This window comes from Dipodomys merriami, unplaced genomic scaffold (assembly GCF_024711535.1).
Source record: "Dipodomys merriami isolate MVZ:Mamm:240054 unplaced genomic scaffold, mDipMer1.0.p SCAF_440, whole genome shotgun sequence".
NCBI classification, from domain to species: domain Eukaryota; kingdom Metazoa; phylum Chordata; class Mammalia; order Rodentia; family Heteromyidae; genus Dipodomys; species Dipodomys merriami.
This window is the reverse complement of record NW_027206003.1, coordinates 433,737-449,809: the sequence shown is the minus strand read 5'-3', so window position 1 is coordinate 449,809 and position 16,073 is coordinate 433,737. Positions and strand designations below refer to the sequence as shown.

Below are 16,073 nucleotides of genomic sequence, written 5' to 3'. Positions count from 1 at the left end.
GGCCGCGCCGCCGTCCCCGCGATCCCGCGCCAGGCGCCGCCGTCCCCGCGATCCCGCGCCCGGGGCCGCGCCGCCGTCCCCGCGATCCCGCGCCAGGCGCCGCCGTCCCCGCGATCCCGCGCCCGGGGCCGCGCCGCCGTCCCCGCGGTCCCGCACCCCCGGGGCCGCGCCGCCGTCCCGCGATCCCGCGCCAGGCGCCGCGCCGCCGTCCCCGCGATCCCGCGCCCCCGGGGCCGCGCCGCCGTCCCGCGATCCCGCGCGCACCGGGGTCGTTTGATCAGTCGGAGGCTCCGCGCAGCCCCGATGGTAGCGAATTCCTTTGGGGCCCGAAAAGCTTGTTTTCCTTTCATTTCTTTGTTCTTGTTGGTCGTGGGCCTTGAACTCTGGGCCTGGGCGCTGTCCCTCAGCTCTTCAGCTCAAGGCGAGTGCTCTACCACTGGAGCCACAGCGCCACTTCGGTTTTTTAGTGGTTTATTGGAGATAGGAGTCTCACGGACTTTCCTGCCCAGGCTGGCTTTGAACCGCGATCCTCAGATCTCAGCCTCCTGAGTAGCCGGGGTGACAGGCGGGAGCCACGGGCACCCGGCTTGTTTTCTGGCTTGTTTTCTTTTACTTTCCAGGGAAACTGACTTCACACCCTCGCACGAGGGAGCCGCCAGCGTCCCGCCCCCGAACGCCGGGTCCTCCGTCGTCTCCTGTGAAGACGTGACCGCGGGGCGTTGGGAAGAGGAGCTCTGAGAGAATTGTGGTTCCGAAAGACACAGGGTGCGGCCCGCGCCGCCGGCCACGCACGGTCACACACGGCCGCGCACGGCCACGCGCGGCCACGCACGGTCACGCACGGCCACGCACGGCCGCCCCTAGCCGCGGCGGAGCCCAACCTGGTAGAGGCAGCTAGGAGAGGCAGGCGGCAGGGCGGAGCACCCGCGGGCCAATTAGAGTACAGCCTGCCGGCACGCCTCCGGGAAGCTAACCAATAGGGACGCGGCAGGCGCTATGGAAGCCAGCACGCCTGCGGGGAGGCAGCCAATAGGGACGCGGCAGGCGCTATGGAAGCCAGCACGCCTGCGGGGAGCCAGCCAATAGGGACGCGGCAGGCGCTGAGATAGCGGAACCCGCGGAGGACGATCCCAGGCTACGCAGGCACCTGGCTTTGCAGCTGTTGACCCGAAGGCTCTGTCCAGAGCCACCCACTGGATCCCCAAAAGTAGCTGTCGCAATTTAGGGTTCTGAGCTTTAGGGGGCGGCCCAGGAAGATCACGGGAGGCGCCGGAAAAGCCTGCTCTCTGGGAAGCCCGAGCCCGTCCCAGGCAGCTTGCGTGGGTTTGTATTTCACCGGTAAGACGGCCACTTCTCCACGTTTCTAGGCTGTTCTGTTTGCTGTCTTCCAAGCTGGTCCACTCGAAGTAATCCTTGGGCCCCGGCGTACGCGGTGTGGTGAGCTCTGGTCTCCCACAGCTACAGCTGCAGCTTCCCTGACCACGACGGACACTGGCGGTCACCGCCGTGGAGGAGGAAAGGCTTCGCGGGGCTGAGCTGTCGTCTGGCTCCATTTGGGCTTGCGGTGGCAGCACGTACTGTCACGTGTGAACACGGACACTTCATGGATGCTAAATGAGAGGAGAGCGAGCCCATCATCCTGACCTCCCCTCCAAGGGCTCTCTCCATGACTTCTTGACACTGGGTTCCATTTCCTAAGCTTCTAGACCATCTCCCAGCAGTGTCACTGGCTGAAGACAACGCCTTCAACACACGGGCTCAAGGGACATTGAAGGTCCAGAAACTTCTGTCTGGAGTGTTTTGTCCTAAAAACATCACTAGCAACATTTCAGATTCATTCCAGAGGATGAAGGCCTGTTGCAGAAAGCCCAGGGGCTGGAGAGGATCGGGACGTGTTATCTCAAAATATACTCCTTTTGGTATATTATTTTAAGCTGAAGGCAACTTAAGAACCACACACAGGAAAAAAGAAAAAACCTCAATCCTTTATCCTTTCCTACATGAAATCAAGGTACAGATTTCTTTTCCTTTTCCCATGTGTGTGTGTGTGTGTGTGTGTGTGTGTGTGTGTGTGCCAGTCCCCTAGCTTTGAACTCAGGGCCTGGGTGTTACCCCAGGACTCTTTTACTCAAGGCTAGCATTCTACCACTTGGAGCCACAGCTCCACTTCCAGTTTTTAGGAGATTAATTAGAGACAGAAGTCTCACAGACTTTCCTACCCAGGCTGACTTCAAACCACAATCCTCAGGTTTCAGCCTCCTGAGAAGCTAGGATACAGGTGTCAGACTCTGACACCGGGATCAGATATCTCTTTTGTAAAGGACATTTCCAGGTATGAAGATGTCTCCTGTCTTGCACCAGATATCTGTGTCTGTAATGCTGGATTTTGCATCAAGCTGTCTACATAGACAACTACCAACCCACCCACCCGCATGCGTGTCCTAGGCTCCTTCCCAGCCCCCCTCCCCCCATGCATGTCCTACACTCCTTTCCCACAATGCACCCCCAGAAGTCCCGTCCCCTGCTTCCTTTCTCTAATTGCTTCACAAATGTTCACAGCTTGTTAAAATGGCGTAGAAACTTCCATGTCTAACAACATGTAAAGTGAACAATGTACCGTGAAATGTGGGTGCTAGATCTCTTCTTTATCCTTTGTCGGTTTAATTCACAAGCCTCTACCAGCCCTCCTGCTTAGAGGGCCCACATGCACACATTGTGAATATTGGGAATAATAGTTACAGCAAGTCTCTGGGATGTGAGAATCTTCGTTACTGCCGCAAAACTCACAGATAAGAGCAGTATCCGCAGTACTTTCTTTTAATGTCACCTAGTGAGAAGCCTGGGAACCCAGACCTATAAGAAATAGTGGCAACCATGAAGACATTACAAGTCCATTTTCATCAGCTTCCTGCCTGGGCCAGCGAGTGTCTCCTTCACTGGGAGCTGGGTGCACACTATGAGATGGTGACAAAAATAACAGTAGCCCATGCACCATGCAGGCTTCTTCCAACACCCAGATCCCCCAGCTGTGGAAATGATACCCAAACTGATGGTAAATGTAGCTGTTGATGGTAATGTTTTATTCTGCAAATCCTGACTTTCATGTTTACAGTTCAAGTCCATTGTGTTGGATCAGCAATATCATTAAAATGAGCAGGGAGCAATCGCAGCTGATGGGGACCTGGGTCATTGACGTTCCCATGCTGATGTCATGTGTGTGCTTGACGTTCCCATGCTGATGTCATGTGTGTGCTTGACGTTCCCATGCTGATGTCATGTGTGTGCTTGACGTTCCCATGCTGATGTCATGTGTGTGCTTGACGTCCCCATGCTGATGTCGTGTGTGCTTGACGTTCCCATGCTGATGTCATGTGTGTGTGCTTGACGTTCCCATGCTGATGTCATGTGTGTGTGCTTGACGTTCCCATGCTGATGTCATGTGTGTGCTTGACGTTCCCATGCTGATGTCATGTGTGTGCTTGACGGTCCCATGCTGATGTCATGTGTGCTTCTTGACGTTCCCATGCTGATGTCATGTGTGTGCTTGACGTTCCCATGCTGATGTCATGTGTGCTTCTTGACGGTCCCATGCTGATGTCATGTGTGCTTCTTGACGGTCCCATGCTGATGTCATGTGTGCTTCTTGACGTTCCCATGCTGATGTCATGTGTGCTTCTTGACGTTCCCATGCTGATGTCATGTGTGTGCTTGACAGTCCCATGCTGATGTCATGTGTGTGCTTGATGTTCCCATGCTGATGTCATGTGTGTGCTTGACGTTCCCATGCTGATGTCATGTGTGCTTCTTGACGTTCCCATGCTGATGTCATGTGTGTGCTTGACGTTCCCATGCTGATGTCATGTGTGTGCTTGACGTCCCCATGCTGATGTCGTGTGTGCTTGACGTTCCCATGCTGATGTCATGTGTGTGTACTTGACGTTCCCATGCTGATGTCATGTGTGTGCTTGACGTTCCCATGCTGATGTCATGTGTGTGCTTGACGTTCCCATGCTGATGTCATGTGTGTGCTTGACGGTCCCATGCTGATGTCATGTGTGCTTCTTGACGTTCCCATGCTGATGTCATGTGTGTGCTTGACGTTCCCATGCTGATGTCATGTGTGCTTCTTGACGGTCCCATGCTGATGTCATGTGTGCTTCTTGACGTTCCCATGCTGATGTCATGTGTGTGTGCTTGACATTCCCATGCTGATGTCATGTGTGTGCTTGACGTTCCCATGCTGATGTCATGTGTGTGCTTGACGTTCCCATGCTGATGTCATGTGTGCGCTTGGGGTTTTTTATTAGATTTTTGAAAATTCTGTGCTCTATTCCATATTGAAGTGAGCCTCAGCCCAGAACCCCCCTTAATTAGACCTGCCTGGGTGTTACGCAGTCATCGTCCGGCTCTCCAGCTCTTTCAGCCTGTCTGTACCTCTTTCTCTCACTGCCTGCTACACACGAGGTTGGATGGCGGCCGAGTGCGTGTGCTAGTGAAGCGGCTGAAAGCCTACTGCAGCCCAGTGAGCTGTCCACCATGCGGCCAGGGCCGCTCCACCCGGAGGCCGCTGTCTGCGGCCTGCACCAGGCTGTCTGTCTGTCTGGACAGACCCCGCGCGCGCCAGGCTGTCTGTCTGTCTGCAGGGACCCCGCGCCAGGCTGTCTGTCTGCCTGTCTGCAGGGACCCCGCGCCAGGCTGTCTGTCTGTCTGCAGGGACCCCGCGCCAGGCTGTCTGTCTGTCTGCAGGGACCCCGCGCCAGGCTGTCTGTCTGTCTGCAGGGACCCCGCGCCAGGCTGTCTGTCTGTCTGCAGGGACCCCGCGCCAGGCTGTCTGTCTGTCTGCAGGGACCCCGCGCCAGGCTGGCTGTCTGGCTGCCTGTCTGCAGGGACCCCGCGCCAGGCTGTCTGTCTGTCTGCAGGGACCCCGCGCCAGGCTGGCTGTCTGTCTGTCTGCAGGGACCCCGCGCCAGGCTGGCTGTCTGGCTGTCTGTCTGCACGGACCGACCCTGCGCCACGGCCCGGGCCGGGCTGTCTTCACCCGCAGCCGGGTGGCGACCCCCAGCCCTTCACGGCCCCGCACGGTGCCCTGAGACCGCGGGCAGCCTCGGGCCACCGCACCCCATCTCCACCTCCCCAGCCCCGGGGCAGACCCGGGGCAGACCCGCCCCGCCCCACGCCGCGGGCGATCCTCCACCCTCGATCCTCACCGCGACGGAGGCCCCGCCCTCCCCAGGTGGCGGCCGCCGCGAGCCCTTCCGCCCGGCCGCCTGGGCACGGTGCCTTCACAACTACATCCCGGCCCCTCCCGCCCTCAGCCTAGCCCCGCCCCGCCCTCGCGTAGCCCCGCCCCCACCTAGCCCCGCCCCGCCCTCACCTAGCCCCGCCCCGCCCTCACCTAGCCCCGCCCCGCCCTCACCTAGTACCCCCGCCCTCACCTAGCCCCCCCGCCCTCACCTAGCCCCCCCCGCCCTCACCTAGCCCCGCCCCGCCCTCACCTAGCACCGCCTCTCCTCTCACCTAGCCCCCCCCGCCCTCACCTAGCCCCGCCCCTCCCTCACCTAGCCCCGCCCCTCCCTCACCTAGCCCCGCCCCGCCCTCACCTAGCCCCCCCCCGCCCTCACCTAGCCCCGCCCCGCCCTCACCTAGACCCCCGCCCTCACCTAGCCCCGCCCCGCCCTCACCTAGACCCCCGCCCTCACCTAGCCCCGCCCCTCCCTCACCTAGCCCCGCCCCTCCCTCACCTAGCCCCGCCCCGTCCTCACCTAGCCCCGCCCCGCCCTCACCTAGCCCCGCCCCGCCCTCACCTAGCCCCCCCCGCCCTCACCTAGACCCCCGCCCTCACCTAGCCCCGCCCCTCCCTCACCTAGCCCCGCCCCTCCCTCACCTAGCCCCGCCCCGTCCTCACCTAGCCCCGCCCCGCCCTCACCTAGCCCCGCCCCGCCCTCACCTAGACCCCCGCCCTCACCTAGCCCCGCCCCTCCCTCACCTAGCCCCGCCCCGTCCTCACCTAGCCCCGCCCCCACCTAGCCCCGCCCCGCCCTCACCTAGCCCCGCCCCGCCCTCACCTAGCCCCCCCCGCCCTCACCTAGCCCCCCCCCGCCCTCACCTAGCCCCGCCCCTCCCTCACCTAGCACCGCCTCGCCTCTCACCTAGCCCCGCCCCGCCCTCACCTAGACCCCCGCCCTCACCTAGCCCCGCCCCGCCCTCACCTAGCCCCGCCCCGCCCTCACCTAGCCCCGCCCCTCCCTCACCTAGCCCCGCCCCGTCCTCACCTAGCCCCGCCCCCACCTAGCCCCGCCCCGCCCTCACCTAGCCCCGCCCCTCCCTCACCTAGTACCCCCGCCCTCACCTAGCCCCCCCGCCCTCACCTAGTCCCCCCCCGCCCTCACCTAGCCCCGCCCCTCCCTCACCTAGCCCCGCCTCGCCTCTCACCTAGCCCCGCCCCGCCCTCACCTAGACCCCCGCCCTCACCTAGTCCCGCCCCTCCCTCACCTAGCCCCGCCTCGCCCTCACCTAGCCCCGCCCCTCCCTCACCTAGCCCCGCCCCTCCCTCACCTAGCACCGCCTCTCCCTCACCTAGCCCCGCCCCGTCCTCACCTAGCCCCGCCTCGCCCTCACCTAGCCCCGCCCCTCCCTCACCTAGCCCCGCCCCTCCCTCACCTAGCCCCGCCCCGTCCTCACCTAGCCCCGCCCCTCCCTCACCTAGCACCGCCTCTCCCTCACCTAGCCCCGCCCCTCCCTCACCTAGCACCGCCTCTCCCTCACCTAGCCCCGCCCCGTCCTCACCTAGCCCCGCCTCGCCCTCACCTAGCCCCGCCCCTCCCTCACCTAGCCCCGCCCCTCCCTCACCTAGCCCCGCCCCGTCCTCACCTAGCCCCGCCCCGCCCTCACCTAGACCCCCGCCCTCACCTAGCCCCGCCCCTCCCTCACCTAGCCCCGCCTCGCCCTCACCTAGCCCCGCCCCGCCCTCACCTAGCCCCGCCCCGCCCTCACCTAGACCCCCGCCCTCACCTAGCCCCGCCCCTCCCTCACCTAGCCCCGCCCCGTCCTCACCTAGCCCCGCCTCGCCCTCACCTAGCCCCGCCCCGCCCTCACCTAGCCCCTCCCGTCCTCACCTAGCCCCGCCCTCACCTAGCCCCGCCCCGCCCTCACCTAGCCCCGCCCCGTCCTCACCTAGCCCCGCCTCACCTCTCACCTAGCCCCGCCCCGTCCTCACCTAGCCCCGCCCCCACCTAGCCCCGCCTCGCCTCTCACCTAGCCCCGCCCCGCCCTCACCTAGCCCCGCCCCGCCCTCACCTAGACCCCCGCCCTCACCTAGCCCCGCCCCGCCCTCACCTAGCCCCGCCCCGCCCTCACCTAGCCCCGCCCCGCCCTCACCTAGACCCCCGCCCTCACCTAGCCCCGCCCCTCCCTCACCTAGCCCCGCCCCTCCCTCACCTAGCCCCGCCCCGTCCTCACCTAGCCCCGCCCCGCCCTCACCTAGCCCCGCCCCGCCCTCACCTAGACCCCCGCCCTCACCTAGCCCCGCCCCTCCCTCACCTAGCCCCGCCCCGTCCTCACCTAGCCCCGCCTCGCCCTCACCTAGCCCCGCCCCGCCCTCACCTAGCCCCTCCCGTCCTCACCTAGCCCCGCCCTCACCTAGCCCCGCCCCGCCCTCACCTAGCCCCGCCCCGCCCTCACCTAGCCCCGCCCCCACCTAGCCCCGCCTCGCCTCTCACCTAGCCCCGCCCCGTCCCCACCTAGCCCCGCCCCCACCTAGCCCCGCCTCGCCTCTCACCTAGCCCCGCCCCGTCCTCACCTAGCCCCGCCCTGCCCCAAGTAATCCACCGCCCTCCCGATGACGCCACAGAGCCCCGTGGGCGGGGCGAGGCCTCGCGCGGGCAGACCCCCGAGGCAACGCCCTCCCGGGACGTCACAGAGCCCCGAGGGCGGGGCCTGACAGGGCGGGGCCAGGTGCGGGCAACCCCGAGGCGCCGCCTCCGGGTGACGTCACAGAGCGCGGCGGGCTGTTGGGCCTCCCGGGCTGCAGGCGCCTGGCCCCGCACCCGTCGCCCTGCGGGACCTCCGCTGCGTACCGGCCCTCTCCGACCCCCGAGGCTCCCGGCGCGGCCCGGGGCACCCCTCCGCTCGCCCCCGCCAGCCTCTCCGGCCGCGGGGCCCTGGATGGGCCTTCCGCCCGCCAAGGCGCCTTCTCGGGGCTGCCGGTGACCGAGGTCCGGGGACCCCGCGTCCCGGACAGAGCCGGGCTCGGAGCCGCCCGCCGCGGGCCAGGTAGGAGCGCGCCGCCCCGGCCCCGGGCGCCCTCGGGCGGCTCCGAGCCCGGCCCGCCCCGGCCCCGCGTCCAGCGCCGTCCGCCGGCGGCGTGCGTGTGCGTCCACACGTGGGCTGTGCGTCGGCCCGCGCGTGCACGCGGCTGGGCGTGTCCGCGGGTGTCCGCGCGTGTCCGCGGGTGTCCGCGCACTGGGCGGGTGTAGGCAGCCTTGGCCGTGTCCGCGGGTGTCCGCGCACTGTAGGTGTAGGCAGCCTTGGCCGTGTCCGCGCGTGTCCGCGCACTGGGCGGGTGCTTGCATCTTTGCTGCACCGAACTTGGCTCCTAATAGAAAAGACCCGCGCGGCTCTGCGCCGGCCGCTCACCCCTCCGTCCACTCAGGAGGCTGGGGTGGGGGTCTCGAGGCTGGGGTGGGGGTCTCGAGGCCGGGGGTGGGGGTCTCGAGGCTGGGGTGGGGGTCTCGAGGCTGGGGTGGGGGTCTCGAGGCTGGGGTGGGGGTCTCGAGGCTGGGGTGGGGATCTCGAGGCTGGGGGTGGGGGTCTCGAGGCTGGGGGTGGGGTCTCGGCGAAAAGTCAGTGAGACTCCGCACATCCAAGTGACCGTACAAAGCCAGAACTGCAGGTCAGCTCAGGGCGAGGGCTCCAGCCTTGAGGTCTGGTCAGCTCAGGGCGAGGGCTCCAGCCTTGAGGTCTGGTCAGCTCAGGGCGAGGGCTCCAGCCTTGAGGGCAGACGCTGAGCCCCGGTCACTTTGCAGCTGGGAATGGACTGCAGTGTGAGGGACGACGGTACCCGGTGGAGAACGCAGCCACGGGCTCAAGGAACCTGCGACATCCCTGCCCCAAAGGCTGGCCGGGGCTCACATCAAAGTGTTCAGGAAGCTTAGCATTTTCTGCAGGGCCATCTGGACAGGCGAAGACAGGCAGGGTTCAGCTCAGGCTTAATGCACCAAGGTTCAGAGGGGCTGGGTGAGCAGCCACAGAGGCTCTGTGCTGTTTATGGGAAAGCAGCAGGCGCAGTGAGCCAGCTGAAACCCTCACCTTAATCTCCCAGGAACCATGGATGCTGTGGAACTTGCCAGAAAGCTACAGGAAGAGGCCACATGCTCCATCTGCCTGGACTATTTCACTGACCCAGTGATGACCTCTTGTGGTCACAACTTCTGCCGCGAGTGCATCCGGATGACCTGGGAGAAGGCCAAAGGCAAGAAGGGGAAGAGGAGGCAGAAGGGGTCATTTCCCTGCCCCGAGTGCAGGGAAATGTCCCCCCAGAGAAACCTGCGGCCAAACCGCCTGCTGACCAAAGTGGCTGAGATGGCGCGCCAGCACCCGGGGCTGCAGAGGCGGGACCTGTGCCCCGCACACCAGGAGCCCCTCAAGCTCTTCTGCCTGGAGGAGCAGACCCCCATCTGCGTTGTCTGCAGGGAGTCCCGGGAGCACCAGTCCCACAGGGCGCTCCCCGTGGATGAGGCCGTGCAGGAGTACAAGGTAGGGGAGGGGCCGCAGGGAGGGCACCTGACCAGCGGGTCAGAGGCGCTAGCCAGCACTGGGAATGGCCTCTCGGGGGTCAGGAACCCCGGTTGGAGATGAAAAAGTGGCATCCAGTGAAGAGGGAGCCAGGATCAATGCTAGAGAGGGAGGGTGTCCAGTGAAGGGCAGGGCTCCTAGGCCCAAGCCAACAAGGCCATTTTCCGTGGCCTACTCCTAGGCTTCACTCTCAGGGCCCTGGCCTGGCCTGGCGGCCCAGTGAGCCACTCTGGAGGGGTGGAGTCCCGGGGTAGTTGTGTTCCACTCCCTCTGAGAGCTAAGGGTCCCTGCGGCCTGGCCGGTTAGAAATGTGCTCAAATGGTTTGTAGGAGAAAGCGGCACTAGGCTGCTGCTGGTCTAGCTGCGGAACATAGGCTACACCAGCCCTGGCACACCTTCCCCTCTCAGTCCCAAATTACAGAACTGCAAGTGTTCTGATTCTCCAAATCAGACTCCAAAGGATCATTTTTTTTTTTTTTTCGGTCAATTGTGAGGCTTGTTCTCAGGCCTTGGGTGCTGTCCCTGAGCTCTTTTGCTCAAGGCTAATGCTCTACCACTTTGAGCCACAGCTCCACTTTTAGTTTACTGTTGGTTGATTAGAGATAAGAATTTCAGACGTAAGGATTCAGGTGGACCTGTTGCAACAATGAGAAGTACAAAATGTCATGTCAAAACCAGCTTGTCGGTGGTGGGGGGGAGGGGGGTATGATTGGGTGGGGGGAGGGGGGAGGCTGGGAAGGGAGGTGAAAGGTAAACAAAGGAGGAGGCTGCAATGCTTGGTAAGAAATGTATGCATTATCCTGCCCATGTAATTGTAGCCCCTCTGTACAGTATGTTCTCAAATAAAATAAAATAAAATTTAAAAAAAAAAAGAATTTCAGACGTTCCTGCCTGGGCTGGCTGTGAACCCCAATCCTTAGATCTCAGCCTTCTGGGTAGCTAGGATTACAGGCGTGAGCCATCAATGCTTGGCTGGATGACTTAATGTGGACAGAAAAGGAAACTGGAAAAGCACAAGTAAAGGTGCTTGGACTTGGGCTGGGAAGGTGGCTCAGGGGTAGAGTGCTTGCCTAGCATGCATGAGGCCCTGGGTTCGATTCCTCAGCACCACATAAACAGACAAAAGCCGGAAGTGTCTCCTGTACAAGGTGGCCAGCTTCTGTCCCTCAGGCTTCAGGAACAAAAAGATTGAGCAATTCCTGCAACTATACTTTTGTATTTGAGGGGCCTCTAGCTCATAACCCTCATTCAGAAATGGACTATTGGGGCCTGTTCTGACCTGCTTCGCTGCTGAACTGGCTTGTCTGGGGTGGGGTGTCTGGTCCATGCAGCTTTAGAGAGCACAACTCAGGCCGGGCAGAGAGGGGTCGATCCACTGGCCTAATTCCTGTGATTGTGCATCCCACAGGTGAAGCTGGAGGAGGACATGAAGTACTTCCGGGAGGAGATAGAAAAGACAGAGAAGATGCAAGCCAAGGAGGAGCAGAGCTTAGTAGAGTGGCAGGTCGGTGCCAGGGCTGTGGAGGGGCCCCGAGGGCCTTTCCCTCCCCACAGCCATCCCCACCCACTATGGTAGCATGTGCCCCCAACGCCTTCCAGTGTCTTCAGTGTCGGGGATTCAGGGAAGGAAAAGGTTCCTTCCACCCTCTGATGTCAGTCGCTGACCCAAGAATTAACCTGAAATAAAACATGAGGGAGAGGAGGTGTTCAGGGGAGGAAGCGTGCAGGGGCCGTGGATGCAGACTTAGACCTCTGGAGATTCATCCAAGGACGAAACCACAGCATGTAACTTCAGGTTAAAAAAACAACAGTGTTTCACCAGATCCAGCGAGTGAGTTCAGTTTGGCTGGAGCACGGATACAGCAGCAGAGCTGTCTGCCCCTGGCTGTATGGTACAGGTGGCATGGTATCTCATGGCTGGCTGTATGGTACAGGTGGCATGGTATCTCATGGCTGGCTGTGTGGTACAGGTGGCATGGTATCTCATGGCTGGCTGTATGGTACAGGTGGCATGGTATCTCATGGCTGGCTGTGTGGTACAGGTGGCATGGTATCTCATGGCTGGCTGTATGGTACAGGTGGCATGGTCTCTCATGGCTGGCTGTATGGTACAGGTGGCATGGTATCTCATGGCTGGCTGTGGCCCCTGCAGGATAAAGCAAAGGAGAGGAGAGAGCGCATCCTGGTAGAGTTCCAGAAGGTGGTCCTCTTCTTGGTGGAGGAAGAGCGGAGGCTCCTGCAGACCTTGAAGAAGGAGGAGGAGGAGACAGTGATGAGGCTGCAGGATAGCAAAGCCTCCCTGGACAGACAGAACCACTCCCTGCACAACCTGCTCCTGCAGCTGGAGGATCGGAGCCGAGAGGACCCTGTCCAAATGCTGCAGGTGAGGCTGGCTGGGCCGGGCCAGCCACCCATAGCCACATACCTGTATAAATCGCCAGGAGATGGGGGTGTGGTATGAGGATGCCCAGGCCCAGGGATAGCTAGCATGGGCTAAACGTGGGAGAAAATGCAGCCTGAGAGACACGTCTGCTATAGCTTAGGCTGATGGAAGAGTACAGGTGGCACATCCCATACCAGGAATGCTCAGGACAGAAGAAGTACAGATGTCAAATCTTCTTTTGAATTTTGGAATACTGCCATCAATGTAATGAGATATCTGGGGGCAAGAACCAGTGTCTCAACATGAAATTCATCTGTTCTGCTGATGGTGGATATATGTAATAATTTTCAGTACCCCTGTGTTCTGACTTATCATTCTGATCCTATGAGATCGGGTGTGGAATGTTCCACTATGGTGTCCCAGCAGTGCTTGGAAAGATTAAGATTTGGAGACCAGCAGGCTAGCATTCTGTGGTGTAGTGTTCCTTCTCCATGTTGGGCAGCAGTAGCAAGCCATAACTCCCAGTCAGCCATGAGACTCCCAGGGTGTGCTCCCAATATATACAGTGTGAGGGGATGTGCAGTGGCCAAGCCTACTGTATTTTTAATTTTCAATAGGCTTAATAAAGGATCATCATACACTCACATGCCAAGGTCCTGGAGGCTAGGACTTCTGTCTATGACATTTTGGAAGGAGGAAATAATTCAGCCTCCAGGAGGCTCCAACCCAGATGAGCCGCACCTCCCTGCTTCCAGGCCTAAGGAGGTGGTGCTGGGCACTTGGCATCTGATGGAGAGCTGGGGCAGGGCTCACCATTAGTATGGAGGAGACTCACTGACTCTGCATGGGCAGAACTGGTTTGGGGGCAGGGCAGAGGTACCTGCAATGCTACGGCTCCGGAAGGGGTGGAGAGATGCTGGCCTTGACTTGACACACGGGTGGGCATCTGGCTCATTCGAGCACCCGGTAATTACAGCACAGAATGCACTTTGCCCTACGATCCTGAAGACGCATGCATGCATATAGTTATGCAACTGAAGCAAATATCTCCTGCAGGGAATCTGTAAGGATTACAGCACACAGGTGCTGATGCCCTGCGGGGTTTTCCTTGATAGCTTTCACAGCCATTCTAACTTAGGATACAGTTTTTCTTCTATTAAAAAACGACAAAAACAAAAAAGCCTATTCAAAGCCAGGAGCCTGTAATCTGAAGGCTGAGACCTGGAGATCATGGTTCAAAACCAGTCCAGAAGTGGAGCTGTCAACTGGTAGAGCGCTAGCTTTGAGCAAAAGAGCTCAGGCCCAGCGCCCAGGCCCTGAGTTCAAGCCCCAGGACTGGCAAAATTTTAAAAGCAAATAAACCAAAACCACAACCTGTTCACACTTAGTGGGGCCTTTTCCTGTGTCTGAGGTTGAGCCCCAGAGCCTTGGTGAGCAGGCAGCTCCCGCAGACCGTCCGGGCGGGTCCTGTGCCGGAAGTCAGCGTTAGGGTTCTGCTGCCCAAGGTGGGAGCCCGGCAGGCCCCGCCGGGTGGAGACCGGGCTCTGCCCCACGCCCCTCTCCAGCGCGTTGTCGGGGCCTTGCACGCATGGGGAGCTGTGTGCGCGCGCAACCGTGGGTGTGACCTCCGTGCGCACGCGCGCGCGTGGCCGCGGCTCGCTCATGTCGGGCAGGCGCCCGGGCTGGGCTCCCCAGGCTCCCGGCCCTCCGTGCGCCCGTGGCTGAGCTGGCACAGCACCGGCCGGACCGGACCAGACGGGACGGGAGAGACGGCTCTGGGAAGAGCTGTCTGCAGAGTGAGGGCGGCCGGCGGGGACAGCCGAGCCCCTCTTTAGGGGGCAGCTGAGCCCCTCTTTAGGGGGCAGCTGAGCCCCTCTCTCTCTTGGTTCCAGGACGTGAAGGACACCCTGGCCAGGTAGGCGGGCGGCCGCGGGGGCGCGCGGGGGAGGCGGCGGGGGCGCGCGGGGAGGCGGCGGGGACGCGCGGGGGAGGCGGCGGGGGCGCGCGGGGAGGCGGCGGGGGCGGGCGGGGGAGGCGGCGGGGGCGCGCGGGGAGGCGGCGGGGGCGGCGGCGGGGGCGCGCGGGGGAGGCGGCGGGGGCGCGCGGGGGAGGCGGCGGGGACGGGCGGGGGAGGCGGCGGGGGCGCGCGGGGGAGGCGGCGGGGACGGGCGGGGAGGCGGCGGGGGCGCGCGGGGGAGGCGGCGGGGGCGCGCGGGGGAGGCGGCGGGGGCGCGCGGGGGAGGCGGCGGGGGCGGGCGGGGAGGCGGCGGGGGCGCGCGGGGGAGGCGGCGGGGGCGCGCGGGGGAGGCGGCGGGGGCGCGCGGGGGAGGCGGCGGGGGCGCGCGGGGGAGGCGGCGGGGGCGCGCGGGGGAGGCGGCGGGGGCGCGCGGGGGAGGCGGCGGGGGCGCGCGGGGAGGCGGCGGGGGCGGGCGGGGGAGGCGGGCGGCCCCGAGGGAGGCGGCGGGGGCGCGCGGGGGCGGCGGCGGGGGCGCGCGGGGGAGGCGGCGGGGGCGCGCGGGGAGGCGGCGGGGGCGGGCGGGGGAGGCGGCGGGGGCGCGCGGGGAGGCGGCGGGGGCGCGCGGGGGCGGCGGCGGGGGCGCGCGGGGAGGCGGCGGGGGCGCGCGGGGGCGGCGGCGGGGGCGCGCGGGGGCGGCGGCGGGGGCGCGCGGGGGAGGCGGCGGGGGCGCGCGGGGAGGCGGCGGGGGCGCGCGGGGGAGGCGGCGGGGGCGCGCGCGGGCTGAGGGGCCGCGTCTGTTCCCCGGAGGAAGAGCAGCCTGAGCGTGCAGTACCCGAAGGTGGACCTCCCCGCGGCGCTCCGGACGGTGTGCCGGGTGCCCGGCCAGATCGAGGTGCTCAAGAGCTTCCAGGGTGAGCGCGGCCGCGGGGCCTCCCGTCCGGGGACCTCGGGTGGGGAGTGCGCCCCGGGCGGGGTGCGGAGGCGGCTCCGATCGGGCGGCATCCCTGGCCTGCCGAGCTGAGTCGCTCCGGCTCCGGGAGCGGCGCCACCGAGCGACCTCGGGCTCACAGGGCCGGTGGGTCAGCGGGGAGGGGGGCGGCAGGAGGGGCCTCCGGCCCCCGCCCCGACCGGCCGTCCTCGCCCCTCCCCGCAGAGGACGTGGTGCCCGACCCCGGCTCGGCCTACCCCTACCTGCTCCTGTACGAGAGCCGCCAGCGCTGCTACCTGAGCCTCCCGCCCGACGGCGGCGCGCCCGGCGGCCGCGAGCGCTTCGTGGCCTACCCGTGCGCCGTGGGCCAGAAGAGCTACGCGGCCGGGAGGCACTACTGGGAAGTGGGCATGAACCTCACCGGGGACGCGCTGTGGGCGCTGGGCGTGTGCCGCGACAACGTGAGCCGCCGCGACCGCGTGCCCAAGTCCCCCGAGAACGGGTTCTGGGTGGTGCAGCTGTGCAAGGGGCCCAAGCCGGCGCCCGCGGCGGCCCCCGCGCCCGTCACGCTCGCCGACCCGCCCAGCTACGTGGGCGTCTTCCTGGACTTCCAGGCCGGGGAGGTGTCCTTCTACAGCGCGCACGACGGCGCGCACCTGCACACCTACTCGCAGGCCGCCTTCCCCGGGCCCCTGCAGCCCTTCTTCTGCCTGGGGGCCCCCAAGTCCGGCCAGATGGTCATCTCCACAGTGACCATGTGGGTCAAGGGCTAGGCGCGGGCGCCGGCGGCCGCAGTGGCGGAAGCTTCGAGAGGTAATTTTGCAAAGAGCCCCGAGTTCCGAGCGGACCGGCTTCTAAATACATATCCGAGCTGCAGGCGGGCGCCCGAGTGCTGGTGTGGTTCCTGCTCGCGGACCCCGGCGGGCGTCGACGCGCCCTGTGCCAGGCCGTCTCCCGTCCGGAGGACGCCCCGTCCAGGGTGCGCGCGCGGGGAGGAGGCCCGGGGCACACGG

At 64.3% G+C, this 16,073-nt stretch overlaps 1 protein-coding gene across 3 annotated transcripts; it reads left to right on the top strand.

The window, feature by feature from the left end:
- Positions 1-1,179: 1,179 nt before the first annotated feature.
- Trim17 (tripartite motif containing 17) lies at positions 1,180-15,961 on the top strand. Of its 3 annotated transcripts, none has more exons than XM_069994073.1 (7): positions 1,180-2,011; positions 9,320-9,753; positions 11,201-11,296; positions 11,945-12,175; positions 14,068-14,090; positions 14,940-15,043; positions 15,286-15,961. In XM_069994073.1, exons 2-7 carry the CDS (start codon positions 9,325-9,327, stop codon positions 15,831-15,833), a joined length of 1,431 nt encoding a protein of 476 aa, XP_069850174.1. In that variant the 5' UTR covers positions 1,180-2,011; positions 9,320-9,324; the 3' UTR covers positions 15,834-15,961. The 3 variants fall into 3 exon arrangements, with proteins under 3 accessions (XP_069850174.1, XP_069850173.1, XP_069850175.1); XM_069994072.1 differs by lacking the exon at positions 1,180-2,011 and adding an exon at positions 7,996-8,271; XM_069994074.1 differs by lacking the exon at positions 1,180-2,011 and adding an exon at positions 8,488-8,509.
- Positions 15,962-16,073: the final 112 nt, after the last annotated feature.